This window comes from Megascapheus bottae, chromosome 10, assembly GCF_031878675.1.
Source record: "Megascapheus bottae isolate mThoBot1 chromosome 10, mThoBot2.hap1, whole genome shotgun sequence".
NCBI classification, from domain to species: Eukaryota; Metazoa; Chordata; class Mammalia; order Rodentia; family Geomyidae; genus Megascapheus; species Megascapheus bottae.
This window is the reverse complement of record NC_143518.1, coordinates 41743483-41765866: the sequence shown is the minus strand read 5'-3', so window position 1 is coordinate 41765866 and position 22384 is coordinate 41743483. Positions and strand designations below refer to the sequence as shown.

At 43.8% G+C, this 22384-nt stretch overlaps 2 protein-coding genes across 6 annotated transcripts in view; one reads left to right on the top strand and one right to left on the bottom strand.

The window, feature by feature from the left end:
• Window positions 1-5833, bottom strand: part of Arnt (aryl hydrocarbon receptor nuclear translocator) — a 59025-nt gene extending 53192 nt beyond the window's left edge. For all 4 annotated transcript variants that reach the window (XM_090341064.1, XM_090341065.1, XM_090341066.1 and 1 more), the window contains exon 1: window positions 5718-5833. In XM_090341064.1, the coding sequence (XP_090197190.1) occupies window positions 5718-5742 (25 nt within the window). In that variant the 5' untranslated portion in view covers window positions 5743-5833. The remainder of the gene's footprint in view (window positions 1-5717) is intronic.
• A 5878-nt stretch (window positions 5834-11711) lies between these two features.
• Window positions 11712-19304, top strand: Ctxnd2 (cortexin domain containing 2). 2 transcript variants are annotated; one of them, XM_090339902.1, is made up of 3 exons: window positions 11712-11797; window positions 16048-16285; window positions 19285-19304. In XM_090339902.1, exon 2 carries the CDS (start codon window positions 16117-16119, stop codon window positions 16282-16284), a length of 168 nt encoding a protein of 55 aa, XP_090196028.1. In that variant the 5' UTR covers window positions 11712-11797; window positions 16048-16116; the 3' UTR covers window position 16285; window positions 19285-19304. The 2 variants fall into 2 exon arrangements, with proteins under 2 accessions (XP_090196028.1, XP_090196027.1); XM_090339901.1 differs by lacking the exon at window positions 19285-19304 and adding an exon at window positions 17447-17809.
• Window positions 19305-22384: the final 3080 nt, after the last annotated feature.

The following is a 22384-nucleotide window of genomic DNA, read 5'->3' as shown; positions in this document are numbered from 1 at the left end:
CTGCAGAAGAAACAATTTACAGAACCAAGAGACAATCCACAGAATGGGGGAAAAAAATCTTCACCAGCTATTCAACTGATAATGCATTAATACCTAGAACATATAAAAAACTCAAAAAGCTGACTAGCAAAAGAATTAATAATCCAATTAATGGGCAAATGAAGTGAAAACTGGTTTTCAAAAGAAGCAATACAAACAACTAATAGATACATGAAATATTATTCAACATACTTAGCCATAAAGAAAATGAAAGTCGGGGCCAGGAGTTTGGCCTAGTCGTGAAGTGTTTGCCTAGCATGCAAGAAGACAGGGTTCAACTCTGTGGTACCACATACATAGAAAAACGCTGGACAATGGTGCTGTGGCTCATGTAGTAGAGCTCTAGCCTCGAGAAAGTCCAAGGACAGTGCTCAAGCCAAGTTCAGTCTCCAGGACTGGCAAAAAAAAAAAAAAAAAAGAAAGTCAAACATCTCGGGGCCAGGAGTTTGGCCTAGTGGTAGAGTGCTTGCCTAGCATGCACAAAGACCCGGATTCAATTCCTTGGTACCACATACATAGAAAAAAAGCCAGAAGTGGTGCTGAGGCTCAAGTGGTAGAGCTCTAGCCTTGAGAAAGTCCAAGGACAGTGCTCAGGGCTCAGGCCCTGAGCTCAAGCCCAGGACTGGCAAAAAAAAAAAAAAAAAATCTCATCCAGGTCAGAATGGAAATCATCAAGAAAACAAATGGTGGCAAGGATATATGGGGAAAAGAAATCATCATACCGGGCCGGGAGTTTGGCCTAGTGGTTAAAGTGCTTGCCTAGCATGCATAAAGACCCGGGTTCGATTCCTCGGTACCACATACATAGACAAAAAAGCCGGAAGTGGTGCTAAGACTCAAGTGGTACAGCTTTAGCCTTGAGAAAGTCCAAGGACAGTGCTTAGGCCCTGAGCTCAAGCCCAGGACTGGCAAAAAAAAAAAAAAAAAAAAAAAGAAATCATCATAAACTGCTGATGGGAATATAAACTAGTGCAACCATTATGTAAATAAGTATGGAGATTCTTCCATAAGTGGGTCCTAGCAACTCACAGGCTGAGACCTGAGGATGATTGTTTAAAGCCAACCTGGGCAGGAACGTCCCTGAGAGTCTTAGCCAGAAATAAACCTATGGCTCAACTGGTAGGGTGCTAGCCTTGAACACAAAGAGCCTCAGGGACTGCACTCAAGCTCTGATTTCAAGCCCCAAGACTGGCACAAGAAAGAAAAATAAAGACCTACCTTATAATCACACCACACTATCCTTGGGCATATAATCCTTGGGCTGGGAATGTGGCTTAGTGGTAGAGTGCTTGCATAAAGCCCTGGGTTCAATTTCTCAGCATCACATACACAGAAAAAGCCAGAAGCAGCACGGGGCCCAAGTGCCTTGAGCGAAAGAAGCTCAGGGACAGTGCCCAGGCCCTTAGTTCAAGTCCCAGGACTGGGAAAGAAAGAAAAAGGAGGGAGTGTGAGGGAGGGGAGAGAGGGTGGAAAGGAAAGTGAGTCAGGTGCCACTGGCTCAAGCCTGTTATTCTAGCTACTCAGAAAGCTGAGATCTGAGGATCATGATTCAAAGCCAGCCGGGGCACAAAAGCCAATGAGACTCATCTCTAATTAACCACCAGAAAACCAGAAGTGGCACTGTAGCTCAATGTGGTAGACTGCTAGCGTTCAGTTGAAGAGCTCAAGGACAGAGCCCCAGCCCAGAATTCAAGCCCTATGACAGACCAAAAAAAAAAAAAAAAAAAGTAGGGCTGAGAGTTTTGCCTAATGATAGAGTGCTTTCCAGCATGAATGAAGACTGGGGTTTGATTCCTCAGTAACACATACATAGAAAAGCCAGAAGTGGAACTGTCACTCTTTTGGTAGAGTTCCAGCCTTGAGAAAGCCCAAGGTCAGCGCTCAGGCCCCGAGTTCAAGCTCCAGGACTGACAAAAAAGAAAAAAGAAAAGGAAGGAACAAAAAAGCACTTGCAACTCAATGGTCACTGCAGCACTGTTTACCCTAAACAGTGGAATCAAGGTGCCAAAAATAAATGAACAGATAAAGATTATATATCTATATAAACCATGGAATATTACATAGCCATAGAAAAAAATGAAATCATATCATTTATAGGAAAATGAATGTAATTAGACATATTGAACAAGGTAAGCCAAGCTCAAAAGCCAAAGATTACATGTTTCACTCATATGTGAAAGCTAATATGTAAAAGACATAGATATTCATGGATATATACATATGTAAGTATACCTATACACAAATTATATATAATATGTATCATATTATATATGTATATAAATCCTAATTATAGGAAGATGAGAGGATGGGAAGGAAAAAAGATGGAGAATGAATAATTTCAAAATACAGTACAACTATGTATGAAGATGACATAGGAATTTCAATGAAAACTGTTAATAATGAGTAGGAGAGTGGGAGAAGACTATTCTTAGCAAAACAGAATATATACAGTTCTGCTGACTCCCGTGGGACCTTAGGAATTTTACATGTTAGAAGAAAACAAAACTTAAATGTAAATTAAGTGCATGTCTAGATATTTCACAAGACCCCCCCCTTGGATAACTACTACAGTCCTTTGTATAATAAAAAAGAACTTATACAAAAGACTAATCTGGCCCAATGTGGTGGCTCACACCTGTAATCCTAGCTACTCAGGAGACTGAGATCTGAGAATCTCGGTTCAAAGCCAGCCTAGGCACTAAAGACAGTGAGACTTTTATGACCAATTAACCACTAGAAAACAGAAGTGGCACTGTTGCTCAAGGGGTAGAATGGTAGCCTTGAGCTGAAGAGGTCAGGAACATCGCCCAAGCCCAGAGTTCGAACCCAATGACTGGGGAAAAAAAAAAAAGAATAATCTGGGATGAGACTGTGGCTTAGTGGTAGAGTACTTGCCTGGCATGCATGAAGCCCTGGGTTTGATTCCTCAGTACCACATAAACAGAAAAAGCCAAAACAGGTGCTGTGGCTCAAGTGGTAGAACACTAGCCTTGAACAAAAAGAGGCTCAGGGACAGTGCCCAAACTCTTGAGTTCAAACCCCAGGACTGGCAAAAAAAAGGGGGGGGAGTGGAAAAAAAAAGAAATAAGCAAATTAAAGAAGCAACCAACCAACTGAAAGACAGAAAACAAAATTAACTCTCATTAGCAAAGATTCTGCACCTTATTAGAAATATATATATATATATATATATATATATATTCCTTGGTACCACATACATAGAAAAAAGCTGGAAGTGGTTCTGTGATTCAAGCAGTAGATTGCTAGCCTTGAGAAAGCCTAAGGACAGTTCTTGGGCCCTGAGACTGGCAAAAAAAATAAAGAAACATATTCAAAATACCATCAAAACCCCACTGCATCCACAACTGCTGAATATGACAGCACCTAATGCTCAGAGCCAGAGTCCTTTAGGTATGCTCTCTCTTCTCTTGATGTTTTTGGTGATGGTGGAGGGAGACTTGGGGCTTGAACTCAGGGCCAGGGCACTGTCCCTGAACTTTCTGTTTTTCTTTTGCACCATGTGTGGTTAATTTGAGATAAGAGTGTCATAGACTTACCTGCCAGAGTCAGCTTCAAACTTCAATACTTAGATCTCAGCCTGCCAAGTAGCTAGGATTGCAGGCAGATGCCACCTGACAAGGAGCATTACTTTTGACTGTTATGTTGGTGAATAATTGCTTTAGTCCATATCTGATACCAATATAAGCTTATTAAATTCTTCATTGAAACAAATATATATATATATATATATTCTAGACATTTAATAATGACCAGGTAATGAAAATATACTCAAGACAATGTCCTTCTGGGGACTGTAGTTTAAAAACAATATAAAGCAGCCCCACCCACCCAGCCGGAAAAAAGCTTCTGACAAACCAACTAAAACTTGTTTACCCAGGCCACTTCTTAATAAGAGAAATGCTTTGCAATTTCACTGGGGTTATATAAGGATTTTGCAATGTGTGATCAGTTTAAACAGTTCTCAGATTGGTTATTTTACTACAAGGTCAAATTTTACTAACAGTATTTCTCCAGTTGTGTAGTTTTACTCCATCATTCAGTGTTTCCTTCAAGAATTTTTAGTCATTAATTTCATCTCTATTTTCCTTAACAAAGATAACAATTATAAGATTGATTAAAACAAAAAACTTACACTGACATGTGACAAATTAACTACTTCTTAAAATAGCTCTGTTCCGAGAAACATAATGGAAAGACAATAAATTTCACAGTGATTCAGCAATACTACCAAAACCTGAATATTACAATACTGCCTTTCACAAACAATAAAATCAAATAAAAATTTTAACTTGAGGGCCGGGAGTTTGGCCAAGTGGTAAAGTGCTTGCCTAACATGCACGAAGACTGGGGTTCGATTCCTCGGTACCACATACATAGAAAAAAGCCGGGAGTGGTGCTGAGGCTCAAGTGGTAGAGCTCTAGCCTTGAGAAAGTCCAAGCATAGTGCTCAGACCCTGAACTCAAGCCCAGGACCGGCAAAAAATAAAAAAATAAAAAATTCTAACTTGAGGATTGCATAGAGTATCACACACACACACACACACACACACACACACACCCTTTTTATTTTGTTTTTGTTTGTCAATCCTCGGGTTTGAGCTCAGGGCCTGAGCCCTGTCCTTGGATTTTCTAAGGCTAGAGCTCTAAGCAACAGCACCTCTTTTGGCTTTTTCTATGTATGTGGTACTGAGGAATCGAACCCCAGACTTCCTGCGTGCTAGCCACTAGGGCAAACTCCCGGCCCCCACCTTGTCCTTTTTAAAAGACTATCAAGGGGCCGGGCTTTCTCTACAGAATTTTGCAAGAAAATGACCACGGTTGACAAGGTAAACTAGGTCTTCCAAAATGAAATGACTCCTAGGGAGAAATAATTTCAATATAGTGAGAGTGAAAACTAGTTGAGTTTTGAGGCTCTCCTCTCTAGATCGGCATTATAACCTACTTCATCTCTGAGACATGGCCCGATTTGGGGGACGTGGTCTTCAATATTCATTGAAAAATGTTCTGGAACTAAACTTCTGAAAGAATGGGAACTGCCTCGAACCTGGAGTGGTGGAGAAGCGGCAGGCACGGTCCTGAAAACCTCGGCCTTCAGCGGTTAGACACTGCCTCGGAGGCCACCCTGAGAACGTGGACAGCAAGTTTCAAAGTGTAGCCCGAGGGGGCGGGGTGGGGCTGGAGGTTCGGCCTGCGGAACCTCAGTGGAAATGCCCAGAGTCTGAAGATTTACCTGGAAATCTAAACTTTTTCAATGTCTGGAAACGGGCCGTCAGCGAAGCAGCAACGTGAGGCGACGCTCACCGATGCAAGCTTACCCTCCAAGGGACCTGAGCCACCCGGTCCAGTCCGAGGAAGGCAGTTCAGCCGCACAGAATCTCAGCCGGCCGAGGCCAAGAAAACCACCACACGACAGACCTGCCCACCGCCGCAGGGGGGTGCGCGACGGGCCCCGAACGCCTCGGCTTCCATTCGCCGGCTCTCCCCAGTCCACCGGGGTGGCGTCCCTTCCCCGGCCCCCTCCCCCACCGCCCCGGGCCGCCCCCGCCGGGCCCCGCGCCCGCAGCTCCGGCAGCCGACGCTCAGACCCCGGTCTCCGCGGTTGTCAGTCGCTCCAGCCCCTCCCCCTTTAAAGGCTCTCCGACCCACCGTCTCCTCACCGGGGTTAGCAGTAGTCGCCGCCATGGCCTAGAAGCCACCGCCACCTCGCCACCTCCTCCCCCCAGTGGGAGGAGCCGCCGCCACCGAGCCGAGGGGGGGAGGGGGAGGGAAGAGCCACTCCTCAGAAGCGGCAACCCACCGCAGCCACCGCTACCGCGGAACCCAAGATGGCGGACGCGCCACCCCCACCCCGAACACACACCAGCCCGGCCCCGGGGGCTGGAAAGCCACGCCTGCTTGGTGGGCGGAGTCAACTCATCGCCCGCCTCTGAGAAGAACGACCAATGGGAACACCAAGTCGGAAGTCCAGCTGTCGTCCTAATCCCGCCTTCTCTACGTCAGAGGTCGGCGATCGAGTGACGTCATTGAAAAGCAATGAAAGATGGGTGTTTCCAATAAAGTTTCAGAGAGTGAGGCCCGAGTTTGGGCAAATGGTTTGTTTTCTAAATCCTCCTTTAAGGTGTTCTAATAAGAAGGAAAAAAGTTTTCAAAAGTTAATATAAAAAGCACTGGAACCTACTAACATAGGAAAACTCACCGTGCTGCCCTCAAAAGTTCAGTCATTTAACCAGAGGTTATGGTAAGCTCTTCATGTATACTTCCTTTTTTTGTTGCTGTTTTTGCCAGTTCTGGAGCTAGAACTCAGGGCCTGGGCAACGTCCTGGGCTTTCTCAAGGCTAGCGCTCTACCTCTTGAGCCACAGCACCACTTCCAGCTTTTTTCTGTGTATGTGGTACTGAGGAATCAAACCAAGGGCTGTGTGCATGATAAGCAAGCACTCTACCACTAGGCCAAACTCAGGCCCTTCATATAAACTTCTTCCCCTTCCATCCCTAGTAAGCTCTTATCATAATCAAGTAAGTATTCTAGAAATTCTCATTCCTTTTCTATTTAATCAGGAAATTCTTTACAAACTAGCTTCTGAAGCTGAATTGTTTAAATCTTCCATGACCTTGGCTATATATCATTTTCCAATTCCAAACAGTATAACTTTTATAGTGTTCCCCTCATTTTCTGTATCAGGCCTCCTAGGAACTAGAAGATGGATAAATTGTCCTTTTATGTCTTCCTAAATAATTAAGGAACTGCTTTGTTTGGAACCTTTTCACTCCAACCTGATCTTCAAGGAATGAGACATAAGTTAGTCTTTCTATTTCTTTATTAAAAATAACAGGCCATGGGCCGGGAGTTTGGCCTAGTGGTTAAAGTGCTTGCCTAGCATGCACGAAGACCCGGTTTCGATTCCTCCATACCACATACATAGAAAAAAGCCGGAAGTGGTGCTGAGGCTCAAGTGGTAGAGCTCTAGCCTTGAGAAAGTCCAAGGACAGTGCTCAGGCCCTGAGCTCAAGCCCAGGACTGGCAAAAAAATAAAAATAAAAAATAAAAAAATAACAGGCCATAGACAGACATCACCGATGTGCATATTATACGGTACTACTTCATGAATAGCATGATACCAATTTCAAAAATGAGCCTCCTCTTCTATCTTGACTTTAGGAAAGTCAGCCATAATATGTGCTCCACTTTTTCCTTTTCTTAGCAATAGGACAGATGTCAACACAAAATGAAGAGTGAAGTCAGCATGCATAAGGCATTAAGTTCAGTCCCCCCAACACCAAAAGTCAAAGAAGGTACATTCATCTTCCATTTGCTTGTTATAAAACTCAGTCTTTGTTGGTTAGCAAGAATTCCTTCCTTGAGGCCAGGAGTGTGGCCTAGTGGTAGAGTGCTTGCCTAGCATGCACAAAGCCCTGGATTTGATTCCTTGGTACCACATACACTGAAAAAAGCCAGAAGTGGTGCTGTGGCTTAAGTGGTAGATGTTAGCCTTGAGAAAGCTCAAGGACAGTGCCCAGGCCCTGCATTCAAGCCCCAGGACTGGCAAGAAGAAGAAGAAGAAGAAGAAGAAGAAGAAGAAGAAGGAGGAGGAGGAGGAGGAGGAGGAGGAGGAGGAGGAGGAGGAGGAGGAGGAGGAGGAGGAGGAGGAAAAGGAGGAGGAGGAGGAGGAGGAGGAGGAGGAGGAGGAGGAGGAGGAGGAGGGAATTCCTTCTTTACCTTGGAAGATCTTTTATCTTTTCTATTATAACAGAAGGTTCAATCTTGAGGAAATGTATTTTCCCATAAGTTTTTATGACAGTCTGGATACAGGGTTCAACAGTAGAGCACCTGCCTAGCAAGTTCCATATCCATTCAAACAAACAAACAAAGTTTTTGTTGTTGTTGTTGTTTTTTTAATCTGCATTTGGGGCTGGGAATTTGGCCTAGTGGTAGAGTGCTTGCACAACGATCTCAGTTCAATTCCTGGGTACCACATATACATAGAGAAAGCCGGAAATAGTGCTGTGGCTCAAGTGGAAAAGCTCTAGCCTTGAGAAAACCAAAGGACAGTGCTCAGGCCCTGAGTTCAAGGCCCAGGACTGGCCAAAAAAAAAAATTGCATTTGGTTATGCTTCTACAACAGATCACTCTCAAAAAAAAAAAAAGACTTCAATTTTTTTAACAACAACAAAAAAAACCCTTGTTCTCATTTCCTCAAATTAATTTCAATCTATACTATTTCATTTGTTCAGAGTCACAGAGGTATGTGTCTTGGGATTCCTTCCCTAAGTGTATCCTCCTTTGGTTTAGCCATATGTGAATGCCTGAGTACTGTGTAATTTACCATATCTTACTGTATTTTAGATCTAGCTTTTGCATATGAGAGAAGATATGCACCATTTCTTTGAGTCTGGCTTACCTCAATGTGATTTGTTCTCTGCAAATGACATAATACTATTCTTTCTAACGGCCATGTCAAATTCCATTATGTATAAGTACTACATTTTTTTCATCCAATCATCTGTTGTAGGGCATTTGGGCTGTTTCTAGAACTTGACTCTAGTGAATAGTGCAGCAGTGACCATGAATGTGCAATGTCTTTACGGTATCCTGACTTATGATGTTCTGGGATGTTCCCAGCAGCAGTGTAGCTGAGTTGAAAGAAAGATCTATGCAAAACTATGATTTTTAAAGTTAAGAACAAAGCATCAGGATTTTGAAAGAAGACCAGACTATGATGCAAATGCTTTGTCTGCCAAGAGTTTATTATTTCCCAACACACTCTTTCTTTCTTTTAGAGAAAAATTAAAAGAACACATTTTTTAATATAATCTAAACCACATCCAAGTGTTGCAAAAGAATGCAACTAATGCAACTAATGCAACTGAATACAATTTCTGATCTCTTCCAATTTGAAACTTTTAGGGTGACCTTATGGTCACCCTGACCGATTGGCCGGGTGTGATGGCTCATGCCTGTAATTGTAACTACTCAGGAGGCTGAGATCTGAGGATCAAGGTTCAAAACCAACCCAGCACAAAAAGACCTGAGACTCTTTATCTCCAATTAACCTCTAGGAAATGGGAAGTGGAGTTTGGCTCAAGGGTAGGGTGGTAGCCTTGGGCTGAAGAGCTCAGGAACAATGCCCAGGCTCAAGGGTAAGGTGGTAGCCTTGAGCTGAATTGCTCAGGTACAGTGCCCAGGTTGAGTTCAACCCTATGACCCACAAAAAAAAAAAAAAAAAAGAATCTGACCCACTGGTGCTGGCTCCATTTAACCACTCGAAAAGCTGGAAGTGGAGTTGTGGTTCAAGTGGTAAAGCACTACCTTTGAGCAAAAACTTAGGGACAGCCCCTAGGCCCTGAGTTCAAGCTTGAAGACCTGAACCAAAAGCAAGAAAAAGGAAGAGGAAGAGGAGAAGGCAAAAGAGAAGGAGGAAGAGGAAGTGTCTAGACATCAGTGGCTCACACCATAACTTTAGCTACTTGAAAGGCTGAGATCTGAGAACTGAAGCCAGAGCCAACCAAGGCAGACAGTCTGTGAGACTTCATCTCCAATTAACTAAAAAAAAAAAATCTAAATCAAAGAGTGGCTCAGTAGTAAAGTGCCACCCTAGCAAAAAAGCTAAGAGCACAAGGCTCTGAATTCAAGTCCTTGTACTAGTATGTATGCATATGTGTACACAGATACACAGACACACACAAAACCTTGAAGAAATATTAGTAAACTGTGCACATTCTCTATCTTGTATAATAAGTAAGGTAAGTGGAAACATTTTTACTTTTACTTTTCTTGTTCAAATATCAAATATCTTTGGGGAGGGGAGCAGGGAAATTATTTATTTATTTTTGCTGATCCTGGGGCTTGAACTCTGGTCTGAGCACTATTCCCTGAGCTTCTTTTTGCTCAAGGAGAGCACTCTACCACTGTCTTTTTTGACTAGTTTCTTGGAGATTAACATTTCGTGGAGTTTCCTTTCAAGGCTGGCTTTGAACCACGACCCTCAGATATCAGCCACCTGAGTAGCTAGCCTTACAAGTGTGAGCCACCAGCACCCAGCTGAGAAATACTTTGAAAGTTCACTCATCCTGCTGATAAGTAGTTCTCAAATCGAGTGTGCACGACATTCACCTAGAGGAGTTAGTTAAAAGCCAGATGCCAGCATCCCCAAGAACTTTTACTCATTAAAGCTGGTTTGGGGGGAAGTCTAATAATCTGCATTCCTAGCAAGTTCACAGATGAGGATGCTGATCTAGACTGCCTACTCCCATTGCATAGCCAATACTACACCATCCTCTACCACCCATGTGATAAAACCTTAGAAGATATCACCTGAGCTATTAACCTTGGCTGCCCCCAGCCCTGGCAGAGTGATGGAAATATTCTTCCACTGATCTAGGCTCCAATTTAATCTAGCAAGATCATTTTCTCACTCACTACAGGAGTGTCTGAAACTTGATCTTGTTTTAGTTTGAACTATTCAGGAGGCTTCTGAGTTGGAATGGTGAGAGAGCTACTAACCCACTCTCCTTTTGTAAAAGGGGGTTGATAGAAAGAGACTGCCAAGAGATATGCTTGAAGAGGAGGAGAGTGTCCTGGCAACAGCCAAATCAAGCCTGGAAGAACTTTCTCAAAAGGTACTCAACTACCACATTGCCTTCCTGTTGGCATTTTAACTGGGAAACTTTTTAGTGATTCATCATTTAATAGTACCTTCTTGTGAGCTTGGGAAATATTGGAGAAAATACTGTGGGAAGTAGAACTAGTAGAACTTTCTGGGGAAAGCCAAACTTCCATTTGAGAGAAGATTGGTTGTCAAAGACATACTCTTTTCCAGGCAAGTAAGAGGAATCTCTGATTGGTCCCATTAGCCAGAGGGTGGCCTCTGTGTGTGTGAGAGTGTGTGTGTGTGTGTGTGTGTGTGTGTGTGTGTGTGTGTTGCCAGTCCTGGGGCTTGAACACTGTCCTTGAGCTTCTTTTGCTTAAGGTTAGCACTCTACCACTTGAGCCACAGCACCACTTCTGGCCTTTCCTGTTTATGTAGTACTGGGGAATGGAATCCAGGGCTTCGTGCATGCTAGGCAAACATTCTACCACTAAGCCACATTCCCATCCCTCTGTGTGTTTTAATTTTAGAACTTGTACATAAAAAAGGAGGGGAGGGCTGGGATGTAGCTCAGTGGCAAAGCATTTGGCTAGCTAGTGCAACATCCTGGCTTCCAGCCCCAGAACCTAAAAATGGGGGGGGGGGGGAAAGAAGGCTTCTGGGGCTAGGAATATGGCTGAGCCATTGAGTGCTTGCCTAATATACACAAAGCCCTGGCTTTGATTCCTTAACACCACACAATCAGAAAAGCCAGAAGTAGTTCTGTGGCTCAAGTGGTAGAGCACTAGCCTTGAGCAAAACACTCAAAGACAGTGCTCAGGCCCTGAGTTGAAGTGCCTGATTGGCACATACACACAAAAAAAGCTTAATTATTGGGTTTCTCCACTGTCACCTGTATCTTCCTTCAGACTAAATTTATGGCCAGGAGATTAAAGCAGAATCTTGTTTTGTTTTTGTTTTTGTTTTTTCTGTCTCCTTTTTTTTTTTCTTTTCTTTTCAGGAATGATCAAGTAGGTGAGGAGAATTAAATGACTTGGAGAGAAAACATAAAAAAGAAAAAAGGTTTCATCTTTTTTGGAAGTCAAAGTAGAAGTGATTTTGCTGAACATCCTAAATACTGTCATTCTGGTTTTTACCTTAGCAGGGTTAAAGGTAATATAAACAGTAGGTGTCATGCTTAATCCCCCCCCCATGCTGGTCCTGAGCAGTAATTCACTTGTCTCAAAACAGGATTAAACCCCACTAAAAGAAAAAAAAATATTTCAAGCAGATTTCCTTCTTGGATAACACATTTTAGACCTGTACCATTTTTTTTTATACTGCATCTGTCAAGAAAAACTATTTTTGCTTAAAAGATCTTGAGAAACTAAATACCCATGGTCTCAGGGCTTGAGAGGGTGGCTAGTGGTAGAGTATTTGCCTAGAATGCATTCCATTCCTCAGTACCACATAAATAGAAAAAGCCAGACATAGCACTGTGGCTCAAATGATAGAGCTCTATCCTTGAGCAGAAAGAGGCTCAGGGATAATGCCCAGACCCTGAGTTCAAGCCCCAGGACTAGCACACAAAAAAAAAAATCCAAGATTTCAATCATTGCTTGACTTTTCTCCCATTCTTTTCTGTTTTTGGGACACGTGAGACAGACAAAAATAGCTTCTCTCCCCAGGGGAATTTGATTAAGAGTAAAGCCCTATTATACTAGGGCCTTCACTCAAGTGGTAGAATACTTGCCTAACTAGTCACTGTGTTTAATCCTTAATGTTGTGGCTCATGTATGTAATTCCAGTTACTCAGAAGGTACAGCTTAAGTAAACTGCAATCTGAGGCCATCCTGTGATCCCAGCTAGGTAGGGGAATCATAGTCTAAGGCTGACAAAAAATGGGTAAATAAGCTGGGCACAGTGGCTCACGCCTGAAATCCTAGCTACTTTGGAGGCTGAGACCTGAGGATCAAGGTCAAAGCCAGCTTAGGCACAAAAGGACCTGAGACTCTTATCTCCAATTAAACTCTAGAAAACTGGAAGTGGGATTTGGCTCAAGGGTAGGGCAGTAGCCTTGAGCTGAAGAGCTCAGGGACAGCGCCCAGGCCAAGTTCAAGTCCCATAACCCCCATCCCACTGCTGTGTGAACTTGCCAGACAGTTGTTCTACCACTTTAGCCAAGCTTCTACAACATTTTACTTTGTTTACTTTTACTTTATACTTGAGATTAAAAAGAAAAAGATAAAGTTGGGTATTTCCTAGGCCAAGCCTTAGATTTATGCTTCTCACCTAACTGGGATTGCAGAACAGAAAGGAACCACTTCATCTAGCTTGTTACTTGAGATAGGTCTCTCTAATTCCCTAATACACTTCACATACACCTTGAGAAAGCTATGTTGTAACCACAGTTACTTGCTGCAGAAGTGTCAAACAGCTTGTGCCAGACCTTTATGCTGCCTTCTTAAGCCTTGATGAACTGTAGCCAGAGCGCTTACCCTAAGGGCTCAGGAGAAAGGCTGATGGGTGAAAACATAGCTCTTCATGCAAATGGATGTGAAAGCCCTTGCTACAATCCTTTCTGGTGATATAAGCAGCCTGTTTGCCTCACTTTTCAAATCAGCTGGAAGACCAGCTACTGTACTGACCCCTAGTGTTGTAACACAAGGCCCAATAAAAGGATTTTCGGGTGACACCTACTTGTGATTTACACACACACACACACACACACACACACACACACACACACACATTTTTTTTCCCCCTCGTTTGGGGAGAAGGAGGTATATCTGAACTCAGGGTCTAGGTACTGCTCCTAAGCTTTTGTGTCCCAAACTATCCCTGTAACCATTTGAGCTACAACTCCACTCCTGGCTTTTTGGTAGTTAATTGGAGCTAAGAATCTCATGGACTTATCTGCCTTGGTTGACTTTGAACTGTAGTCCTCAAATCTCACTGTCCTGAGTAACTAGGATTACAGGCATGAACCACTGGCACGCAACCCTATTTGTGATTTTTATCGTAAGTAGCTTGGGCTGAGGTGATAATACAAAGAGCAGCAATACAGAAGCAGTCAGATAGTTGCAGTGGTCGCTACAGAGGTGATGGCCAGCTGAAGCAGTATAGACAAGAGAAGCAGTAATAGAGAAAAGACAAGAGAGGAGAGGGTGAAGAGCCAAGGCTAAAGGAAAAAGGAAAGCTGTGAAAAGCCAAGGATGCGCCTTTCTAAGAATTATGGGTTATGTACACTAGGCCTGAGAGCTGTAACAATAGCCACCTTCAAGAGCCAAGAGTTCCGACACCCTATGCTTTTAAGAATTGGAACACTAGCCACTATAAGAACTGAGAGGACCCAATACCTCAGGCATGCTGGGAGTTGAAACACCAGCAGGCATTGCTAGCTGCTGTTTAGAGCCAAGGATTTTTATTAGCTCCAGTTTTCTGAGCTAATGGAAATTATCAGTAAGCCTCTAACCAGAGTACCTACAAGTTTCTGATTTCTAATAACTGGAGCAATAGATCTGTGGTTCTCAGGGCTTGAAGCTAAAAGCTTCTGGGTTTGTCAGCCTATTCTGTAAGTTTTTAGAACTCAAAAGCGTAGAAGTGAAAACACTAGAACAGGCTTGGAATATGGCTGTGACTCAAGTGGTAGCCTTGAGAAAGAAGAAGGAGAAGGAGGAGGAGGAGGAACAGGAGGAGGAGGAAGAGGAAGAGGAGGAGGAGGAGGAGGAGGAAAGGGAGGAGGGGGAGGAGGGGGAGGAGAGGAAGGAGGGGGAGGAAGCAGCAGCAGCAACAACAACAACTCAGGGACAGTCCTAGGCCCTGGAAAATGAAAAGGGGGGAGGAAGGGTAGGTGGGAGAGAGGAGTGGGGCATTAGAAAGAATAAGACCCAAGCCAGGCAGAGTGGCTCACACCTGTAATCTTAGCTACTCAGGAGGCTGAGATCTGAGGATCAAGGTTCAAAGCCAGCCCTGGAACAAAAGGACCTGAGACTCTTATCTCCAATTAACCTCTAGAAAACAAGAAGTGGGGCTTGGCTTGAGGGTAGGTCAGTAGCCTTGAGCAGAAGAGCTCAGGAACAGCACCCAGGCCAAGTTCAAGCCCCATAACCCACAAAAAGAAAAGAAAAGAGTACAAGACCCACAGCCTCTTGGTACTCAAGGCTATTGCTCTACCACTTCTAGGTTTTTGTTTACATGTTACTGAGGAATCAAACCCAAGGTTTTTCAGGTATGCTAGGAAAGCACTCTACCGCTAATACACATTCTGAGCCCTATACATAAAGTGTTTACACATAAACACTTTAGAGGATGATACAAATCACTGCCAATCTTTTACATGTTTCAGCCATCAGGAGGCACTCTTACACCAATTTAGTGGCCCTAATAGCTACAACACTTGATGTATCAAAACAATTTAGCTCCTTACCATGTCAATCAGTCCTTTACTGAACAAGATTTTTAGCTTTATTTGTATGTAATCAAAACACTGATGAAATTATTTACTTATGTATTGATTTTAAGATTATACAAAAATTAGGTACAATTAGTGCTTTTGGAATTGGAAGAAATTTTAGGCAGGGAGGGGTTGGATCTATCATAAAATTAGGATGTTCAAGACAGTTTTTTTTAATGTGTGTTTGGGAATTTGTGTGTGTGTGTGTGTGTGTGTGTGTGTGTGTGTGTGTGTGTGTATGCTGATACTGCAGCTAGAACTCATGGGTCTGGCACTGACTTTTAGCTTTTTCACTCAAGGCTAGAGCTCTACCACTTAAGCCACAGTTCCACCTCTGGCTTTTTTGCTAGTCAATTGAAGCTAACTGTCTTACAGACTTTCCTACCTGGGCTGGGGGTGATCTTCAGATATTAGGATTATAGGTGCAGGCCACAAACAACTGGCCAAATGTTTATTATTATTATTATTATTATTTATTTTTAATGTTTAATTTTGGTATGCCTGCACTGGGGCTAGAACTTAGAGTCTGGGCACTGTCCCTGAACATCTTTGCTTAAGGCCAGTATGCTGCCACTTGAGTTATAGCTCCATTTCTAGCTTTTTCTGTGATTAATTGGAGATAAGAGTCTCAAAGACAGGACTGGGAGTTTAGCCTAGTGGTTAAAGTGCTTGCCTAGCATGCATAAAGACCCAGGTTTGATTCCTCGGTACCACATACATAGAAAAAAGCTGGAAGTGGTGCTGAGGCTCAAGTGGTAGAGCTCTAGCCTTGAGAAAGTCCAAGGACAGTGCTCAGGCCCTGAGCTCAAGCCCAGGACTGGCAAAAAAAAAAGAGTCTCAAAGACTTTCCTGCTAGAGCTGGCTTTGAACTGTGATCTTCAGATCTCAGCCTTCTGAGAAGCTAGGATTACAAGCAGGAGTCACCAGCATCCAGCTCAAGCACTGGTTTTTATACTCTTCATTCTAGGACTATAATCAGTTAGAAGATACATATGAAGAGGTAGCTGCATCCGGGAAACAGTAAACAGATGTCTCCATGGAAGATTCAGGCCTATCCAGCAGTGTTGATGCGGACAAGGGCTTTGCCATTGCCTTTGTCATTCTCTTGTTTCTATTTCTAATTGTGATGATTTTCCGATGTGCCAAGTTGGTGAAGAATCCCTATGAAACAAGCTCCATAACCATAGAACCATCACTGAACTGAAGTAAGATAAACCCTGGAAGATTCTGTCTTAACTAGACTGGCAATCTTTTTTTTTTTTCTTCTTTTTGCCAGTCCTGGGGCTTGAACTCAAGGCCTGGGTACTATCCTTGAATTTTCTCAAAGCTAGCACTCTCCACTTGAGCCACAATGCCACTGCTGACTTTTTTCTGTTTATGTGGTACTGAGGAATTGAACCCAGGGCTTTATGCAGTGCAAGGTATGCACTTACCACATTCCCAGCCTCTGAGCTGGGAATTTTGTGATACAATGTAACATAATGATATACTTTGTAAGATCTATCTGAAAATAGAAGATCACCTAGAGGTGGCAGGCTTGAGTGATTGTTCTAGTCATAAAAATATAAGCTAAGCAGGAACTGAGAGTTCCCTGGGGAGAACCTAATAAGAACTTTTTAGTTTATGAGGTTTTGCAAAATCTGCTGCTCTGAAACAGGTAGTTCTCATTTGCCTCTGTGGTAAATGAGGCCTACTTTGCCTTGGGCAAATCACACTCAACCACAATACCTTCATCTGTAAACCAACAAGTACTGGGATGATTGAGTCCCCAAAAGATATATCTAAATCTTTTTTTTTCTTTTTTTTGGTTGTGGGTCTTGAACCCTGGACCTGGGTGCTGTCCCTGAGCTTGTCAAGGCTACTGTACTATTCCTGAGCCACAGCACCACTTCTGGTTTTCTAATGGTTAACTGGAGCTAAGAGTCTCAGGGACTTTAGTACCTGGCCTGGCTTAGAACCGTTATCCTCAGATCTCAGCCTCCTAAGTAGCTAGGATTACAGGCATGAGCCACTGTGCCCAGCTATATATCTAAATCTTGACTCCTGGAACCTATGATTATAATCTTACTTGGGAAAAGGTCTCTATAAATTGGGCTGGGAATATGGCTTAGTGGTAGAGTGCTCCCCTAGCATGCATGAAGCCCTTGGGATCAATTCTTCGGTTCCACATAAACAGAAAAGGCCAGGAGTGGCACTGTGGGTCAAATGAGAGAGAGCTAGCCCTGAGCAAAACAATTTTAGGGACAGTACCCAGACCCTAAGTTCATGTCCCAGGACTGGCAAAAAAAAAAAAATATATATATATGTATATGTTTTTTTTAATCTTCAAATAGCCAGGCACTGATGACTCATGTCTATAATCCTAGGTATTCAGGAGGCTGAGATCTGAGAATTATGGTAAAACCAACCCATGCAGCAAAGGTCATGAGACTCTTACTTCCAATTAACCACTGGAAACCTGGAAGAGGAGCTGTTGCTCAATGTGGTAGTGTTAACCTTTAGCCTAAGAGCTCAGGAACAGTACCCAGGCCCTGAGTTCAACAACAACAACAAAAAAGAAACACCAGATAATTTCAGAGAGACCCATGGATACCTAGCACCCTCCCTACACCCCCCCCCAAAAATGGAAGAGAAGACCGAAAGATGGAGAAAAACGTCATGTGAAGATGGAGGCAGAGGTTTGACTGAAAACATTGCAAGCCAAGACACTGTTGACGAGAATTACTAGAAACTGGAAGAAATAGAAAAGGGAAAAGAAAGATTCCCTTCTCTAGCCTCACGGGTGGTGTAGACTCACTAAGTCCCTGACTGTAGACTTCTTATCTCCAGAACTGGGAGAGAATAAATCTCTGTGCTTTAAATCACAAAACTCAAGCTTATAATCCTACCTACTCAAGAGGCTGAGATCTGAGGACCACAGTTCAAAACCAAACTGAGCAGGATAGTCCATGATACTATTTCCAATTAATCATGTGTACACACACACACACACACACACACACACACACACACACACACAGCCAGAAGTGGAAGTGTGGCTCAAATGGTACAGTGCTAGCCTTAAGCGAAAAAGCTTAGGGACAGTGCTCAGGTCCAGCGTTCAAGCCCCACGACCAGAACAAAAGAAAGAAAAAGAAAAGGTAACATATTATGAAAACCCCAGGAAACAAATGCATGATTGTTACCGTCATCATTCTAGAGATCTTTCAAAGGAAAAGGAAAGGAAATCATAATCTTGAACTCCAAGGTTAAAAGAAAGTTGCAAGAGTGGGCTACGGGCTAACTGGTGGGAAAGTCTAGGAGGAAAGTCACTAGGAAGAAAAGGGGACAGTGAGGCTGCTGACCAAAATTCACGATGGGGGAAAAGGATTAGTTCTGTCATAGTAAGTAAAGGAGAATGAAAACCTTCATAACCATCCATGCTGGCCAAATAGTCTAGATAACAATAAGATATCATGGGAACTGAATCTTGACGCTTAAATGTGAGGAATTACCTAGGCCTATGCAGTGAAGCAGGAATTGGATCAATAAGTAATCACTGCAAAGGAGACATGCTGCTATGGAGCTGTGCTGGACCAGGCTTTTTTGTTTTGTTTTGTTTTGGTACTAGGGATTGAACCCAGGACGTTGCACTTACCAGGTAAGCGCTTTTGCCACTGAGCTACATCTCAGCCCTGGACTAGGGTTTTGTTTTGTTTTGTTTTTTTGCCAGTCCTAGGCTTGAGCTCAGGGCCTGAGCACTGTCCTTGGACTTTCTCAAGGCTAGAGCTCTACCACTTGAGCCTTAGCACCATTTCTGGCTTTTTTCTATGTATGTGGTACCAAGGAATCGAACCCAGGCCTTCATGCATGCTAGGCAAGCACTCTACCACTAGGCCAAACTTTTAACAGTCATACAGTACAGGTCAACCTTCAGCTCCTAGAGCCAATCCAATTCTCTCCCTCCCCCCATTATCTACAGTTCTGCTTTCAGAGGTTTCAGAGTTTTAGTGATTAATTGAAAACAAGAGTTTCATATTCTTCAGTACCCGAGCTGGCTTTGAACCAAGACCCTCCGATCTCAGCCTTCTGAGTAGCTAGATTACAGGCATGAGCCACCGTGCTTGGCTAAGTAGAAAATTTTAGAAATAACAATCCATATGTTTTTGGCTACCTGCTCTTCTGAGTAGTGTGATAAATTTAATGTTTTTCTGCTCTTCTGCAGGAGGTCAATCACTGTGCCCCATTGTGACCCTCCAGCACCAGGCTCTGTGATTAATTGGAGGTGAGAGTATCATAGACTTTCCTGCCCAGGCTGGCTTAAAACTGTGATCCTCAGATCTCAGCCTCCCGAGTAGCTAGGATTACAAGTGTTGGTCATGGAGCTTGAATTCAAGGCCTGGGTGTAACAGATGGTGAAAGAAGACCACCATGCTCTTCAGACAGAAAAGAGTTTATTGGGAGGGCCAAACCACTGGGCTACACTCTAGGGCAGAGTATAGCAACTGACTTAGTTCTGGGTACAGTTGTATCAAACACTACAAGAGAAGGTGTGGCTGCATTAAATAAGAAAGTTGCCTTAGAGCCTGGGTCCTTTTGCTGACTCAGTCAGGTGATTGACAGTCAGATGATGGGCAGTTACAGGTTTTGGCCAGGTGATTTCTGGCAAGGCTACTGCTGTCCTTCATGAAGAGGAATAGGCGGAGGGGGGGAGGAGTGAGAGGGGTCTCTCCTAGGCAGACCTAATACTGGGCACTGTCCTTGAGATTTTTCAGTGCAAGGTAGGTACTCTTCCACCTTGAGCCCAGCACCACTTCCTCATATCTTAGTTTAATTTTTTTTTTTTACTGGTCATGGGCTTGGAATTAGGGCTTGGGTACTGTCTGAGCTCTTCTCCTTAAGGCTAGCACTCTACCACTTGATCCACAGCTCCACTTCCAGCCCTGTCAGGAAAGTCTCTGAGATCCTTATCTCTAACTAACTAGCAAAAGGCTGGAAGTGGGGCCAGGAGTTTGGCCCTACTTTGGTAGAGTGCTTGCCTAGTATAAACGAAGACCAGGGCTCTATTCCTTGGTATCACATATATGGAAAAGCTATGAGTAGTGCTATGGTTTAAGTGGTAGAGTGTTAGGCTTGAGGACAAAGACCAAGGACAGTGCTCAAGCCCTGAGTTCAAGCCCCAAGACTGTCAAAAAAACAAAAAACAAAAAAACCCAAAAGGCTGGAAGTGGAGCTGTGGCTCAAGAGGAGAGTGTTCAACTTGAGCACACAAATTCAGGGTCAGTGCCCAGGCCCTGAGTTCAAGCCAAAGCACTGGGACACACACACACACACACACAATAATAATACAAGAACAGAACACCAAGTTGTTTACTTCAGAGGAGTAGAATAGGAAGTAATGGTTCTGGAGAAGATGTTACCACATATTACATTTGAAAGACTGACCCTCCCACACACACAATTTTCCCAGGGGACCCCTTTCCCATAGCTTAGTGTGCTCTCTGCACAAGTAACACTAGGCCTTTTGATTAAGGCAATGAGTAGCTAGCTTCTACCTCTTTATCTTGAAACAGTATTTCTTTGGGACAGCTGATCATCAAGACCTGGGCAGCTCCAGACAAGACTTATCTACCATTTGGGCAGCAGCCAAGTCTACCATGATGAAGCCCCTAGTTCTCACGTCCACCCCAGAGTCTCTGCCTCCGCTTCATCTCCTAAATCCTGCAGGTTGTATAGGTCACCCCAGACAATAGCCAGGACTTTATCCTGTGAGAAAGGGTCTTGCCGATCGTGGCAATAAACTGTCCTTGTCTGTGGAAGAGCCAGTCTGGCCTGTTTCTTTCTTTTCTGTTTTCCTAACAACACTTTTCTTTTTTGGAGGTACCAGTTTTATTTCTGTTGGTTGTGGGGCTTGAACTCAGGGCCTGAGCAATGTCCTTGAGCTTTCTCAAGGCTAGCATTCTCCCAATTGAGTGACAGTACCACTTCTTGTTTTTTCTGTGTATGCAGTAGGGAGGAATCGAACCCAGGACTTTGTGTATGCTAAGCAAGCACTCTACCACTAGGCCACACTCTTGGCTTTCAGCCCACATCTTAGGATGCATTCATTTCCATCAAAATTTGTAAGACTGCTAAAAGAATAAACTCAAGCAAAAAGAGAAGGGAAAGCTGAGGGCCATGGCTCATGCCTGTAATCCTAGCTACTCAGGAGGCTGAGATCTGAAGATCCAGGTTCAAAGCCAGCCCTGGCCCAAAAGGACCTGAGACTCTTTTTTTTTTTTGCCAGTCCCGGGCTTGAGCTCAGGGCCTGAGCACTGTACTTGGACTTTCTCAAGGCTAGAACTCTACCACTTGAGCCTAAGCACCACTTCTGGCTTTTTTCTATGTATGTGGTACCGAGGAATTGAACCCTGGTCTTCATGCATGCTAGGCAAGCACTCTACCACTAGGCCAAACTCCCGGCCCGGACCTGAGACTCTTATCTCCAGTTTACCTCTAGAAAATGAGAAGTGGGGCTTGGCTCAAGAGTAGGGCAGTAGCCCTGAGTTGAAGAGCTCAGAGACAACACCCTGACCCAGGGGGTAGGGCAGTAGCCTTGAGCTCAAGGACAGTGCCCAGGCCAAGTTCAAGCCCCAGGACAAAAAAAAGGGGGGGGGGAAGGGGGAAACCAACAAAAAAGGATAATCAATCCTGAAGGGGGGGGAAGGAGGGAGGAATGAGGGGGGAAAGCAGGAAAATAAGTTTGGTAACACTGTTCAAAAAGAAATGTAAATGGCTCACCCCTGTAATCCTAGCTACTTGGGAGGCTGAGATCTGAAGATCAAGGTTCAAAGCCAGCCCGGGCACAAAAGGACCTAAGACTCTTATCTCCAATTAACCTCTTGAAAATGGGAAGTAAGGCTTGGTTCAAGGGTAGGAGGGTAGCCTTGAGCTGAAGAGCTCAGGGACTATGCTCAGGCCGAGTTCAGGCCCCATGACTCACACACACACACACACACACACACACACACACACACACACACACACACATGTATTCATTACCTTACTTATGTAACTGTAACCTCTGTACACAACCTTCACAATTTAAAAAAAAAAAGACAGCGCCATCTAAGAATTCACACAATAAAGAATTCACACAATAAATATTGTGTCCAGGCATGGGCGGAGCTTCGTCACAGCCACGCCCACTTTTCCTCCAACCTTGAGCGCAGTGGAAGGCCCTGCTTTGACGCATGCGTAATCAGCCGCCTCAGTTGGAGCAGCCTCCGGGGGGCGCCGATTAGCTTGGATTTGACCCTATTAGGCCACCGTCGAAGTGACCGGAA

What these genes read in the sequence shown, in the direction of transcription:
- Ctxnd2 (XM_090339902.1), top strand. Translation starts at nt 16,117, where the DNA reads ATGGAAGATTCAGGCCTATCCAGCAGTGTTGATGCGGACAAGGGCTTT.